The following is a 15,108-nucleotide window of genomic DNA, read 5'->3' as shown; positions in this document are numbered from 1 at the left end:
CAGGGTTTCCTAACTGGGCGGGGAAGAGGCTGGTGGTCCCGGCACGCCCCGCTCGCCCCGCATCCACCCCGCAGGGAACTGCCAGCCGCAGGCCCCGAGAGCCCCCAGATCTGCCCACTGGGGGCCCAGCAGTGCGCGGCTGCCTAGAGGGACCAAGGTCGCCGCAGCCAGATCCCTGACCCCGACGACCATGACTGGCATATTCGTGTCCCCTGGGAACCTCACCTCGGGCCGCACATGCCGGAGCCCCCCCCCTCCCTCCCCGCGGGATCCAGCAGCTCCTCGTCTCGTCTCTCGGGGGCCTCCTGTCTCTGAGCCACAGCCCCCCACCACACCCCACTCTCAACAAGAGGGCGCTCCCATCCCTCCCAGTGGCCGAGGGCCCTGCAGCCCCAGAGCAGCCGGTCTCCGACCAGACCGGGTCAAGCACGAGCTCGGAACGACGTTCCCCGCCAGACGCCGCCCCCTCGCAGCGGGCCCAGGAGCCTTGAGGAAGCTGCTGGGATCCAGCGTGGCCAACAGCGACCGACGCGACGGGCTGGAAGTAATGGCAGCAGGCAGCGCGCGCCGCCTCCCCCTCCCCCTCCCCGTCGGAAAACTTGCCTCCCGCTGTCCCCAGCACTTGTTTCTATGGTAACTTCCCAAGGTCAGCGGCAGCCTTGCTCGGGGGAGACAAAAGGCAGCCGGCACCTGCTCTGCAGGCCACGGGGTTACTAATGAGGCAGCGTGGCCCCCGGAGGGGACCTTCTCTCAGGGCCCGGGACCCTCCTGCCAGCGTGGGGGGCCGGGCGGGCTGGGCCACGACACGCGGCCTCCCACGGAGGCGGACCAGGCAGGGACCTGCCCCCGCCCGGCCCGCCCCTCCCGTGGCCCGCACGGGGACTCCAGGGCCACTGCGCAGGGCCCCCACCTGCCCGCCTCGGTGCCCCCGCTCAGCAGTCAGGCCCCCAGCCGCGCCGATAAGGCTCCCGCGTGATTCATGGCTGAGCTTATCGGTGCCCGCCAGGGCTGCTAATGGGACAGTGACCCGCGGCTGGGCCTGCCATTACCGTTCATTACCACCATCACACCCGGTAACCCACAGGCCTCCCGCGGGATGAAAGCGCCGCCTCCCCTCGGCAGCCCCCCAGGGCCCCGCAAGGGACGGCTCCCCAGGGGCGGGGGCGGGGAGAGCCCCGGGCTCCCACACCCTCCAGCTACCGCAGCCCACGTCCCTGGGACCTGGGGCCTGGCACCCGACAACCTGGAGGGGGCAAACCCGGGGCTCCAGGCACATCCCCACGCCGGCACTCAGGCGGGGACAGGACCCCTGGGTGCCCGGCTGACCGTGGAGCCGCCTCTAGCGGCAGTCAATGCCCCCCCACCTGGGGAGGGGAGGGCCGTGGGTGGGGTCTGCCCCCCGGGACACCCTCCCTAGTCCATCCCAACGTCCTCCATCACTCCAGGACACTCCCTGAAGCCCCAGGCCCGGCCCCCCCCAGCCCCCCACTGAAGCCTGAGGCCACCTGCTGTCCGCAGCCCCAGCGCACAGGCCCAGCACAGGCCCCAGGGCCCCCGGGGCTGCACCTCCTGGGCTGGGCCTGCAGCGCTGGGTGCTTCACAGACGGGAACTCGCTGCGCCCCGCAGCACCCTCAGTACACTACCCGGAGGCACAGACGGGGCGTACGACTCACCTGTGGTTACGCGGCTTCGAAGGGGCAGGGACTGGCTTGGGGACCCTCCCGCCGAGGGCCCCGGGAGGACGTACCTAATGAAGAAGGAGGCTGCAGCAGACGGGCCCGTGGAGCCGCCCGCTGGGGTGCCCGGGGCCGGGGTGACCAGCGCTGTCGTGCAGACCCCGCCGCGACCCCACGCCTTTGACACGCCGTCCGAGCTCAAGGTGGGGGGGCCATCCCGGACTGTGTCTGCCACCGCCACGGCAGCCACTGCCGCTTCAGCCTGGGGGGAGGAGGGAGCCCGCGTGAGACCCAGACCCGTGCTGCGGAGGCCGCCCAGCACACCCCAGCCCGCCCAGCACGCTCCCGGGGGACCCGCACGCGGGGGACCTTGCTGACGCAGCGCGGCCCACACGGGGAGGAGGACACAGACGCCCCCCCCGGGGGGACCAGACTTTCCAGCCTCTCCCGTAGCAAGTTCCAGAAATGTCGTGAGCACAGTGGTCAAGACAGATGGCCGGGGGTCCCCACCCCCCTCAGCCCCGGGTCACCCACCTGGAGCGCCCGGAGGCATGATCAGAGGAGAAGCCACAATAAGTATTTGTCACAGGCGCTAATTGCCCCGTGTATGATAATGTATGACGTCCCCGGCATCCGAAATACTAGTCTGGCATTTCCAACTAATTAGCTAAAATAAATTCTAGAAGGGGAGACAGCCTCGTAATGAAGCACAAACGTAATTGAATGATCCCTGAGACGGCGCCAGCAAACTTGAGATCCGACCACCGTATATCATATTTATGTGGCTTGTCGGGCACTGGACCCCAGGCCCCAGGCCAGACCCGGCCCCAGAGGGGGTGCGCGCGGCCCCTGGCAGTGGAGGGAAGCGGCTGCCTCAGCCTGGGCCCCCCCAGCCCCACCCACGCCCCCGAGGGCCCCCCGGGCTCCCCGGGCACCTCGCCTGGGCCCCAGGAAGTGCATCCACTGGGCCCGACCTGGGAGGCCCGGGGTCCTCATGCTGACAGGACACGGGCCTGCCTGGCGACCCTGAGGGTGAGGAGCCCGGGCGACAGACATCCTGGAGGGTCCAACGTCCTCAGGGTCTCCCAAGTGACAAGGCCGGGGCAGCAGAATAAGCCCCCACGCGCCCCAGGAGGCACGTTCTGAAGCAGGTCCTGCCACCTGAGGGCAGCATTACCCACCACGGCGGAGGGTCTCCCCTGCCCAGCCCGTGGTCGGCACCGGCTTCCAAACCCCTCCTGGGACACAGTAAAACCAGGTCTGCAGAGGAAGGTTGCAGAGAGCCCCAAACTTTTAGCTGGATGGAAACCACACGCCACCCCCGCCCCAGCCCCTGGGGCCCTGGCGGCTCCCCAAGGCTTTGAGGACAGGTCAGCAGCAGAGAAGGGTGAACCTGAAACAGCTCAGGCCCTCACCCAGCACACCCTGCACCTGCCTTGTCTGCCTACAGGGCACGAACTCCTATGCATCCGTCAGAACCCGGCCCAGCCAGCCCTCTCCCCCAGGCCACTCCCTGCACCTGCCCCAGGGGCCCTGGCCTCTCCAGCCCTCTGACTTCGCCTCGGCCCCTCTCACTCTGTCCAGAGCTCCCTGCACCCCACCCCCAGAGTAACGGGGCCACGCTCAGCATCAGGGCTTCTCAGGCCACCAGCTTTCACGGGCACCTGACCCGTGTCAGGAATCAGGGAGACCCTGGGGGCCCTACCACACACACTGGTCCCCTGCACATCCTTGGCCTAACAGCCCGCCTGGCACATAGTAGGTGCCCCACGGAGCTGTCATCCAGGAGCGCACAGCCTGGCAGGGGCACAGACACAAGCCAGACCAAGCCCTTGGCTGGGAGGCGACCCCTATGCCTGAGGGAAATGGGGCTGCCAGGACACAGGGGGCCCCAGCTCACAGGGAACATTCCAGGAGGGTCAGCCAGGCCTCGACCCAGGCAACAAGAAGCTGCTTCCTCTCCAGGTGGCTGCGGAAGCTCAAGGCAAATGTGTAAATCACACAGAGCCAGCCCTAAGGACCCCGACGGCCCGGCCACGCCTGTCCCCACACTCCCGTCCCACACACGCGTGATACACAATCATCCCCGGCCTCCAGCGTGAATTCCTTCTGCACCGCTCGATGCACGAGCCCCCGGGACAGGTGCGCCTCGCTAGAGCAGAGCGCGGCGGCCGAGGGCCCTAAGTAAGCTGGTCCCAGCGACGCGGACCGCGGGGCCGCCTGCCCCGTGCCCGCCCCGTGCCCGTCCCGGCTCCATCCAGCCCCCGGCGGCTCTGCCGTGGGGCCCGGGCCCGGTGGCTGTTCAGCGAGGCGTCCTGGCCGGCGGGGCGCCGGGGTCACCGAGGGGGCCGAGCCACCGCGCCGTCCGCTCCCGCAGAGCCCGGGCAGCCCAGCGTCGCAGGCAGCCTGTCCGCCTCGGGCCAGAACGTTCCAGCACCAGCCGGCGAGGGCGCAGGCCGCCCGCACTGACCTGTCTCAGGAGTCCCGCACGCGCCTCGGCTCCACCGTCCCACGAGCTGCCGAGACACGGCTCCGGCCACCCGGACGGCCACGCCGACTCCCGCCAAAGCAGAACCCGGGCCCGCCCAAAGAAGCTGGACGGGGCGGGGGGGGGGGGGGCAGGAGGGGCAAACAAAAGGAGGTGGAGGCACCAGAGCAGCAACGAGAGAGAAGCACGGAGAGAGGAGGGCGAGGGGCGTCGTACCGTCCCGAGGGCCCCCCGCGCCGAAGCTCAGAGCCCAGCACCAGCCGGCACCGAGGGGCCCCAGGGCGGGCCCACCGCGGGGCGCCGGGTTCCGAGGAGCACGGTTTGGGAAACGCCACAGGAACCCTCCTGAGGAAGCCTCTGGGCCCGAACGCCAAGGCCCGGAACGTTCTGGCTCGTGAAGGGCAGGGTCGGCCAGGCCCTCGGGATGAATACCTCCCGGGGGCTACTTCCAGCCACAGGGTGGGGGCGGCCCGGGCCAGGGGCAGCCAGAACGGGAGCATGCACACAGCTCGCCCGGCGCGGGCACGGGTGGCACTGCTTGCTGGGAGTGTGCTGGGCACAGAGCCTGGGCGGGCACCCACCTGCCCCTCGAAGCTCCCGTCACAGAAGCAATCTCCTGGCCCAAAGTCCATTCCATGGGGCCGGGGGGCAAACTGAGGCCCAGAGGGAGGGCACCAGCAATGGGCTGGGTCCGAGAGGCAGGCCAGAACCCTCCACCCCCTGCCACCGCGGCCACATCCCTGAGGATGGGTGGGCATCTACCAGAGACCCCCCGGGGGATCACAGGGACGAGGAGGCAAGCAGGCTGGCCCAGAGGTCAGCAACACTGACAAGCTGGTGCCGCACAACCTGCTCCCAGGCCTCCACCCAAGCGACCTCACCTGCTGTTGTGCGCATCAAGAGGTGTGTGGCACCTCCACCAGGAAGCCCTCCATCCTCCCACCCACGGGCCAGCCTGGAGCCCTCGGCGCTGGGTTCTCCTCCCTGGACTACGAGCCCCAGGCTCTAAGGTGTGTGCAGGATGCAGGAAGGTTTGCACAGACCCCGCTGGCCTGGCAGCAGCACCACTGACCCCTGAGCTCTGTCAGCGTGGGGGAGACAGGCTGCAGTCCACGGCCTGACCCCACGGCCATCACCCAGCATCTCGGGGCAGCCAGGGTAGCGACAGGCCAGGGCCTGGCCCCACAGGCACCTCCATCCTCCACCTGACGGTCTGGAAAGCAACTGTCCGCCAGACTGTCTGCCGCCAGGTGGGTCCCACACCAGGTAGCATCGCTGGACACCCAGGCGGTGGAAAGAGCCAGAAAGGGCCGAGCTCCGTGCTCCCAGACGAGGGCAGCGGGCTGCTTCAGTCTTGATTACAGCCGTGGCGGGCTGCGGGCTGCTCCACCTGGATACAGGGCTCTCCTGACGGCCAGGCCATGACTTGACCCCGGCAGGACCACGGGGCAGGCTCCCGGCAACAGCACCCAGAACGTTCCGGGCCTCAGAGCCTGGGGTCCCCCGTCCCCCAACGACCATCCCTGCCACCATCCTCTTGCTCTTCATGCACCGGAACAGAAGGCGACAGGCCCAGCCCTCCCGGCTGCTGCAAACAGCCAGGCCCCGGGGCGGCTGACGGGCTGTCCTGGCCACTCGCAGCATGTCCCCCCAGAAGCATTTCCTCCCGATAGTTTAACATTCCAGAGCCGCTTCGAGCGATCGATGCCCTGGTTCCGGGGAAATTACCTCATCTGAATCCTAAAGTTCTATTTATGCTTCTAATAATCTCCCCATTGATCGCCAGGACCGTTGTCTAATTATAAATCCATTCCCACCCACCCCGCACGCAATCAATGTGCACATAAAACCGAGAGGGAGCCTTAAATGCCCGCGTTTTACAACGTGCTGGCTGCTGGCGGGGCTGCCCGGCAAGAGGCCAGCGGCCCCCCGCCCCCGGGCCCACGGAGGCAGAAAGCCTGCCAACGCCAGCTGCACCCACCCCGCTCGCTCCGCGGTCGCTCCTGCCCCTCCTCTACCTCTGGGCACTCTCAGTGAAGGACCCTCCTCTGCCTGGCACTGAGGCCCCGGCAAGGCACGCACTGGGCTCCCTCCCCGGGCAAGGAGCCCCCTGGCTACTGCCGGTGCCCCCCTCCCACTGGCCCACCACCCCTGGTGCTGGGCCTGCCATCTCTGACGCTTCCGTCTGGGCCCAGCTCAAGGCCACTTCCTCCAGGAAGCCACCGAGCTCTCCTGAGCTGCCTCCCCACCACATTCCTCCCGGGCAGCCCAGCTCTCCGCCCCGGAGACATGGGGCATGCGTGGTGGGGGCTGGCCGCCCTCTTCGTGCCTTCACCCCAAGACTCAATAAAGGAGGACTGAGAAGCAGCAAGACCACACCCAGGAGGTAGCTTCACACCAACAGGAGGCTAGTTCAAGGCCCGAAGCTCTTGCCCGAGCCTCTGCGCACCCAATGCCCAAGCTGCCAAGGGCCAGGGGGCCCCAAGGACAGAGTACCCTCTGGAGGACCGGCCCCAGCAATGGGTCACAGGGTCCGGCTCCCAGCAAGGGCAGGATCTCCTCAAAGGCCATGCGGGAGGTAGCGCTATCAACCAGTACGGTCTCACGGGGCTCAGAGGGGCCAACGGGCCTGGGGGTGGAGGGGGCAGGCGCCCATCCTGCTTTGGGACCGAAAGTGCCCCCCGAAAGGCCTCCAGAGAGGCCTCAGTGCTTCACACCTCCAGGGAGGCCTCATGCTTCACATCTCCAGGGAGGCCTCCGTGCTTCATCCTTTGGGACCCATGGCCGGGGACCCTCCTTGTACCTCCATTGCCCAGGGCCCCACAGGGCACAGAGTCCCTGGGGAAGGTCTACCCATTGCTCTATTTCAGAGACGCTCCCCGGGGAAGCTTGTGCAGCTGGCTCGGTAGTAACTGGACCAAGCAGAACCAGCTTTCGTTGTCACCCACGGATCTCTGCCCCCGGCTCCATGGGGGTAGGTGATGCAGGGGGCAGCGGGGGCTTCTCCATATAGCCACACGCACCAACGCAGCAGCGTCAGGACTCACCTGGCCAGGCCCGACCCTTCTACTGCCTCCCCTGCTCTCCCCACAGCCCCATCTCCTGAGAAGGCTTCATACCTCCAGGGAACCCTCTGTGCTTCATACATCCAGGGATGTTGGGATACTTCACACCCCCAGGGAGGCCTCATGCTTCACACCTCCAGGGAGGAGGCCTAGAAGCTTCACACCTCCAGGAAGGCTGAAATGCTTCACACCTCCAGGGAGGCCTCATGCTTCACACCTCCAGAGAGGCCTCATGCTTCACACCTCCAGAGAGGCCTCATGCTTCACACCTCCAGGGAGGCCTCACGCTTCACACCTCCAGGGAGGCCTCATGCTTCACACCTCCAGGGAGGCCTCATGCTTCACACCTCTGGGGAGGCCTCATGCTTCACACCTCTGGGGAGGCCTCATGCTTCACTTCCAGGGAGGCCTCATGCTTCACTTCCAGGGAGGCCTCAGTGCTTCACACCTCCAGGGAGGCCTCATGCTTCACACCTCTGGGGAGGCCTCATGCTTCACACCTCTGGGGAGGCCTCATGCTTCACACCTCCAGGGAGGCCTCATGCTTCACTTCCAGGGAGGCCTCAGTGCTTCACACCTCCAGGGAGGCCTCATGCTTCACACCTCCAGGGAGGCCTCATGCTTCACACATCTGGGCCTCCACACAGAGGGTTCCCTCGGCTTGGAAGGTCCTTCCTACTTGTTTGCCTGATGAACCCCTCTCCTAGGCTAAATAGGTGGACACACCTGAGGGCACAAGACCCCTAGGAGAAGGTATCCCCTGAGGCTTGGGCAGAGTAGCCACGTGCTTTCTGGGGAAAGACCTTCCCAGGACAGCCTCCAGCAGTTAACCTCATGCACTACCCAAACCCAAACCCAAACTCCCTCCATGTCCTAGGAGACCCCTAAGCCAACAACCCCCCACTCCATCTCCTATCCTAGTATCCTTTCTGCCCGATGGAAAACTGGGGGTACAGCAGACACCTGGGAGAGACCACCACCAGCCAAGCTCCATGGACAGCGGGGAAGCAGCCAGCCTCAGCTCCGCCCTCCAAGACTGGCTTCATCTCAACCATGGGGGTGACACAGGCCCAGAGCCCTGCCTGACGACACTGACCCAAGTCTGTGGCACCCACAGTGCCCCCCAGTGCCCAGAGCTAGTCCCATGGAGGCCATGCCCCCCGGTGGGGGCCACAATCTGGTGCGCTGAGAGAGGAGACTTTGAGGGGGGGCGGCCTCCCCCCTCAACATGCAGCCAGCTGGAAAGGGGCGGCTCCTGAGACACCATGGGAGTGGACACAGACCTCCTCTGCCTGTGGGCCTCACCCCGCACTCCAGGCTGTGTCAGCTGGACCACAGCCCTGGGGGCAGCCTGGCCTGGCAGGGGAGCCTGGAGGGGAGGGGCACTGGGGACCGCTCCTCACAAGGAGATATTCCCTCTGTCACTAACCCTGAGAAGGAGGATCTGACGGCGTCCCAGGAGTCCTCCTGTGAGCCCACGGAACCCCACATGGTCTCAGAAGCAAGAGTGGCCAACACCATTGCCAACCACGCATGCGGGTGATGTATGAGGGGACACCCCCAGGGACGTGGCTGGGCCCTGCCCACTGAGACTCTGCCAGCAGACCGACCGGGCCTCCCGCCACCGCGCTCATGGCCCCTTGAGCTGGGGGGGAGCCACTGAGCCTGCATGACATGGGCCACGGTGAGGGGTGGACGGGGAGCCCCAAGCGGGAGCCCAGCAGCCCACCCTGCCCGGGGGACTCACCAGGCACGACGGCGGCAGGAAGCTGTTGACCCTGGAGACGCTCCACATGCCCTCCAGGCACTGCTGGGCCTGGATGGTGACGGTGCTCAGGGCCCCGCCCAGGCCAGCGGGCGCCACCGACACCTGGACACTGCGCCCGGCGGGCCAGGCCGCCCCCTTCCTCTTGTCGGGCCCCACTCGGCCCGGCTGCCTCCCTGGCGGGCCGGCAGGCACGGGCGCATCCCGCGGGCTGGTCACGGTGCCGGGGCCCCCTCGAGGCGCGTCGGGGTCCTCGCGGCTGGCAGGTGCCTGGAGCAGCCGCAGGGCCTCCCGCGTGAGCTGGTTCAGGCGTGTGGCACAGACGTCACAGCGGCGCTCGGCCTCCGGGCGGCACGCAGGCAGGGTTCCCGGCGCCGGCAGCTTGTCGAGCAGCAGGGCGGAGAGGCAAGGGTCCTGGGGGGACACAGGACAAAGGTGGTCAGGCCCGGGCACTCGCCCCGCACGGCGCCAGGCCAGCTCGTGCTGTGGCCGCCGCAGAATCCATAACTGATTAATAAGCCCCAAACGGTTCCGTCTGCGTGAGCCCAGCAGGACAATGATTATCGGCGCTTAGCGGGGAGGCCCACGGTGCCCCTGACAACTGCCCGCCGCCTCCGCCGAGCTAACGAGGCGTCTGTGCGCTCCCCGAACGCCAGGCCACCGGCGGCCAAGGCCAGGCGGCCCGGAAGCAGGGTCGCCGCATCCTCCAGCCCGGCCCAGGGCCCTTCCCCCGCCGTGTGTGCCCAGCCCCCGGAGGCCCCCACCCCACTCCACCCACCCACCCCTCCACAAAAGCAACAGCCATCCAGAGCCACGAGGGCTCCCCGGGCTCGGCTGGACACCCAGAAGGCTGGACACCCTCTCCCCGCCTTTGTGAACCCTCCAGCCCTGGTCCGAATCTGCAGAAACATGAAATGCGGCCCCACACTAAGTGCCGCAGAAGTCATGCCGTGCAGGGACACCGGGAGGGGCGAGCCAGGCAGTCCCGGGCCCACGGAGGACGGAGGACGAGCGCCAGTGGGCAAGGAGGCAGGAGGCTCGATGCCCACCCCGCTGGACCGCAGACTCGGACTCGGTCCCCTGCAGCCCCGGCGTCCCCGCAGTACACTGGGTGAGGGGGACACACGGGTCTCCCTCATTGGGAGCCTAATGTCCACAAAGGGCTAGGAACAGGAGCCGGGGGAGCCCAGAGGAGGCCCTCACCCAGACTGGAGGCCAGCGAGGGCTTCCTGGAAGAGGTGACACCTCTGGGAGGAGGAGAAGAGGAGGGAGTCAATCCTTGGAAGGAACCTCACTGGAGAGAAGTTATCAAGAGTCCTAGTCCCAGGGCCCTCGCCCCGTCCCTCGATGGCCCCACCAGGCTCTGCCCTGGCGCCTCCCTGGGGCAGCCCTGCGGGGATCAGGCCTGATCCAGGCCCGGCCTCTCGGGCTCCCTGCCCTCCCCCAGGGAGGTAAGCCCCAGCCACAGGCACCTGCTGGCCCGGCCCAGCTGCGGCCATGACCACCCGGGACTTTCCCAGTGCCAAACCCCAAATGCGGGCCTAGGTCTTCACTTTGGCCAGCTGGGCCGTGCGGGGGCGGGGGCAGGGGGTGCACCTGGACCTTCCCCTCCCCACCCAGCCGGGACCTGCTACAATGCCCCAGAGCTGGAGGCCTCTTCCCTGCCTGGCCCCAGGCAGCCCCCGGCAGCCCCCTACTCTCTGGGTGGCCACACCGCCCCCACGGACCCCAGGCAGGACCCGACTCCCGCCGGCTGCCTCGCCGGCCACAAAGGGGCCACGGCTCCCCAAACACACCCATTCCTCCGAAGAGGAAGCCGAGGCCACCCTCCCAGTGAGCGCATCTCACGCACCCCAGCCAGGCTCCCCGAGCCGGAACCGCGGCCTGCGGGGGACAGTCCAAGGGGCGCCCGCTGTGGCAGGGCGGCCTCGCTGGGAGGGCGCACCGCTGGTGGGCCCCGCTCAGCCTCAGCCGCAGGCCCTGCTGCCCCTGCAGGCCCTGCTGTACCCCGGGCCCAACGAAAGGGTGGCCCCGGCCCAGGCAAGTGGCCCCAGCTGCCCGACTTGTGGGTCCTTCCGGAAGGCCTGGATGTTCTCCGGCCGAGGGCTGGAGGGCTCCGGAGCCTCTGAAGTGCCAGCATGTCTGGTCCCAATTAGCGGACGGCAGGAAGCCGGGGCAGGGCCGGTGAGCCCGAGCCCTGCGGGGGCGGCGGGGGTGGGGGGAGGCCCATGGAAACTCTGCGGGAGCCCCCGCCCGGGCTGGCACGCGGGGCCACCGATGGAATCCAGACACCCGGTCCCCAGCCGCAGGCCTGGCTCTGTCACTTGTCACTCCCAGCCTGTTTTCCAGGTCCCAGCTCTGATGACTCTGGATTTTCCACTCAGCGGGAGGCTGCTCCGTGGTGGACGAGCGGGAGGGAAGGAAGTGCGGGCTGCTGCAGCCATTAGCTGACTTGAAAGGCGGCCCAGCCCCCCCTCCCCGCCCCCCACCCCTTGGCCCAGCTGCCCATTGTTCCACTGCCTCTGCCTGGCCTGGGGACGTGGGGCCCCCGGGGGAGCCCCGTGTCACCCCCTGCACGGCCGCACAGAGGAGGCAGGAAGGAAAGGCCGAGCTGGAGCAGGGGCCGGCCGCTTACAGGCCTGGGCGCGCACCAGCCCCCCACCACACTGGCCAGGGCACGGGGGCTGGGGGCGAGGCTGGGGGCGAGGCGGCAGGAAGCCAGCAAACCCCCCTCCCAGCTGTGTCATCAGGAATTCGGATGGCAGCTGGCAGGGAGGCCCCAGCCCCACCAATGCCCCAGGCCCTGGGCATCAAAGCCCCAGGAGGAAGGGAAGCAAAGCAGGAGGGCTGCTCAGTGGGGGGCCGGGTGCACCAACCCCAGCCCCGGCCTCCTGAGCCCCCAGGACGCCCGCCCACACACACCTGGGCCCCTCCCGCACTGGCAGCCAAGCGCACCTCTTGGGGGAAGCTCCCAGTGCCTGCACCGGGCCCCAGCTGACACCCCAGGGCCGCGGGGGCCTCCTGGCAGCCCAGGGAGGGGCAGGGGCGTCCTCCAACCTGTGTGTCACGTCACACACACGAGACACACAGAGGACAGAGCTGCCCTGGGGGACCACACGGAGACCCCGCGGGGCTGAGGGCCCACCCGGCCCAGCAGCAGTGGCCCAGGTGAGCATGGGGGCGGGGGCTGCCAGGCCAGAGCGGGAGCCCCGAGCGGCACGGGCCCCACGCACCCCACGCAGGAGGGACCCAAGACCTCCCACCCGTCTGCTGGCCCGGCCCGGCTCGGCAGGCAGCAAGCTTTAGCCCAACCGGCGTCCCACCCCCAGGGCACCCCCAGGGGAGGGGGGCTTGGCCCAGGAGCTGGCATCTTCCACAGCACCTGCAGGCCCGGGGCGCCGCTGCAGCCCCGCTCTGCTCCCCCTCCAGGACCACGGTGGCCCTCACGTCACAAGCCAGCAGCCCCTAGACCGCCGCACGTGGGGGTGGGCAAAGCTGGGGGGTCCTTCCCAGGCCTCCTCTCCGGGCCGCGCCCAGAGGCCACGGGCCCAAGCCCCAGCTGTCGTTGGCGCAGTATGAGGAGTTCGGAGCCCCGAAAGGCCCCGCCGCCACGCCACCCCTCAGGCACCCCCGGGAGCCCCGCACCTTCAGGAAGACGGTGATTACCCCGCTGCAAAATATTACTTTTCATTTCCTCTCTACAGTCTAATTAAACAGATATTTTACTTGCATTTGGAAAATGTTTTTCTTAATTTGATTCAATTTAGCGCCGCACACCACCTACCCATCACGCCGCCGGGGTTTTAGGGAGCCTCCCCCCACTTAAAAATAACGACTCGCCATTTCTCATCTGCTTTCTGGGGCTTCCGAGCTGCTTTAAGTAATCCTTCCATTTCCTCCTTCATCCGAGGCCCAGAGTGACTCCTCCAGGGATGGGCTGCCCCATCGCCCCGCCAGGAGAAGCTTCTCGAAGCCTGGCCGGCCGAGCCCACCGCGGGGCAGAACCAGAGCCGACCAGGGCGGAGGCAGGCCCTCCGCTCCCCAATCGGCACAAACCCCCAGACTTCAGTCTGTGAGCCCCGTCACCCTGTGTCTAGAAAGGGGGCCCACGGGCGGAGCCTCCGGGGGGGCGAGCAGGCCCAGAGGCCCCCCGGAGGAGCGCCCCGAGGCCCGGTGGGCCCCTCCCCAGCACAGGCTGGAGCCTGGCCCTCTGCCTCATCCTCCCCTCCCTCCACGAACACATTCCCCGGGGCCCTGACCCTGTGCAGCTGCGCCTTCCGGAGCCGACGGCAGGTCCGGGGATGGGGGGGACCCCGCCTGCTGGGCCCGGCGCTGCTCCTGCACGGCTCCGTCGGCGGGGACGTTCCGATGCCACGTGCTGCCTGCCGGACCCGGGCTGGGGGCCGGTGGGGTTCGGTTTGCCATCCGGCCACACCCCGGCCCCTCCCACCTGCCAGGCACCTCACCGAGGAGCCCAGTGCCAGCCAGGGGCCCTGCCCACCCACGTCTACCCGGAGACCCCCGGGCCTGACCCCCCCCAACCTGCCCGCGCAACCCTGGAGACCACTCCGGCCCCACCGGTCTGCAGCTCTGAGGGCCCCCTAGCTGACACCTGCCCCCCTCCTCGGCCAGAGGCAGGGGTGGGGACAGCCGGGGGTGCCGCCCGGCCCACCCAGCACGGACTGGTCCCCAAGGCCCTGTGCCAGGCACCAGCCAGCTGGGCGGTCAGGGCACACACTGGTTCATTGAGACCCCTCCCTTCAATAGCCTCCCCTGTCCTCCGACGCCGCGATGCCACACAAGGGTGCTGGGGATCCCGACGGCTGAAGGCCAGGCCAGCAGGATGGCCTCGGCTGGGGGCAGGGGACAGAGAGGCCAGCATCCTGGGAGCACTTGCCACACACTTTGGGGGGAGCCTGGAGCCCCCCCGCACAGCTCAGTACAGCCCCGTGGGTGTGGGCCGCCGCCGCATGGACCTCATTCTCCTCATCTGAGCAGGTTCTCACACCGAGGAGGGGTCCACACTGCATGCAGGGCCGTGGCCAGGCTCCCCGATGCCACTCGGGAGGGCTCCGAACCCCCAGGAGGCCGGACACTGACCCGGGTGGGCCCGCGGGAAGAGGCCGGGTACAGAAGCGCAGTGGAGCCCCTGGAGTAACCCGCGTCCCCCTGCTGGGGGCCCTTGCACGCACATGGCCCCAGCCCAGAGGGGTCCCCAGCCACCAGGTCCCTCCCGTGAGGCTGCAGCTGTTGACACCCCAGCCCCCAACCTCTGCTCCCGGGCTGGAGGGTAACTCCCCTCCTCCAGACCGCCCGACCCTTGACCTCACCCTGGTTTCCCCTCCTTGCTCTACCTGGCACCCCGTGACAGTCCCCAAGCATGCTCCAGCTGTCCCCATCTTGGACCCCTTAAGGTTCCCTCCCCTCAGAGACCCTCGCCCCGTCTCCGTGGGTCTAATTCTAACCGAGATCAAACACCACCTCCTCCAGGAGGTCCTCCTAGATGCCCCTTTCCAGAGCCCTCTCTCCCAGGCCCCCAGCACTTCAGTTCGAGCAGAAACAGTGGAGGGAAAGTGGCCGGGGTGGGGGGGTGGCCTTAGGCAGGTGCCTGCTATTCCCTCCCTCGCCCCGTAGGGTGGTGGATAGTTCAGCATGTTTTGCTCACGGGCCTGAAGCCTGGTTGCCGGTTTGAGCCCTCCCGTCTCCCCTGCTCCCCCTCCCGCAGCACAACCCCACGGGCCAGGTACCCTGGGTGTCCACCCTGAGGCTCCTCTCCCCACAGGGCTGCCGGGCGCTCTGAGAGAGGAGGGGTCCCACCCCGCGGCACACACCCAGCCCACCCTCCCTGCCGATCCCGCAGCAGCGAAGGCGGACACCATCTGGAGACGAGCACCCGCAGGCCTCCCGCTGGCCCGCTGCGCCGGCTGCAAGTGCCCCCAGGGTGCCAGGGCCGCGGGCCCATCGCCACCGACGCCCACTCTGCCGGGGACCACAGGACTCACCCGCTGCCCTGAGCCTGGGGCTAAGACACTCGGATCAGACCACAAGGCTTGAGCAGCAAGAGCTCAAAGTATGGAGGGTTCAAGAAGGGGGGCCCAGGAGAGGGGTCCCCA

General features: G+C 68.1%; 1 protein-coding gene across 3 annotated transcripts in view; it reads right to left on the bottom strand.

Moving 5' to 3' along the window:
• KIF26A (kinesin family member 26A) overlaps positions 1 to 15,108 on the bottom strand; it is a 40,073-nt gene that overhangs the window by 16,904 nt on the left and 8,061 nt on the right. For all 3 annotated transcript variants that reach the window (XM_072762410.1, XM_072762412.1, XM_072762411.1), the window contains 2 exons: positions 8,978 to 9,409; positions 1,749 to 1,939 (listed from right to left, as the gene is read on the bottom strand). In XM_072762410.1, the coding sequence (XP_072618511.1) occupies positions 1,749 to 1,939; positions 8,978 to 9,409 (623 nt within the window). The remainder of the gene's footprint in view (positions 1 to 1,748; positions 1,940 to 8,977; positions 9,410 to 15,108) is intronic.

This window comes from Vulpes vulpes, chromosome 6, assembly GCF_048418805.1.
Source record: "Vulpes vulpes isolate BD-2025 chromosome 6, VulVul3, whole genome shotgun sequence".
NCBI lineage: Eukaryota > Metazoa > Chordata > Mammalia > Carnivora > Canidae > Vulpes > Vulpes vulpes.
Note: the sequence above shows the minus strand (reverse complement) of the source record. Positions and strands in the feature narration are given on the sequence as shown.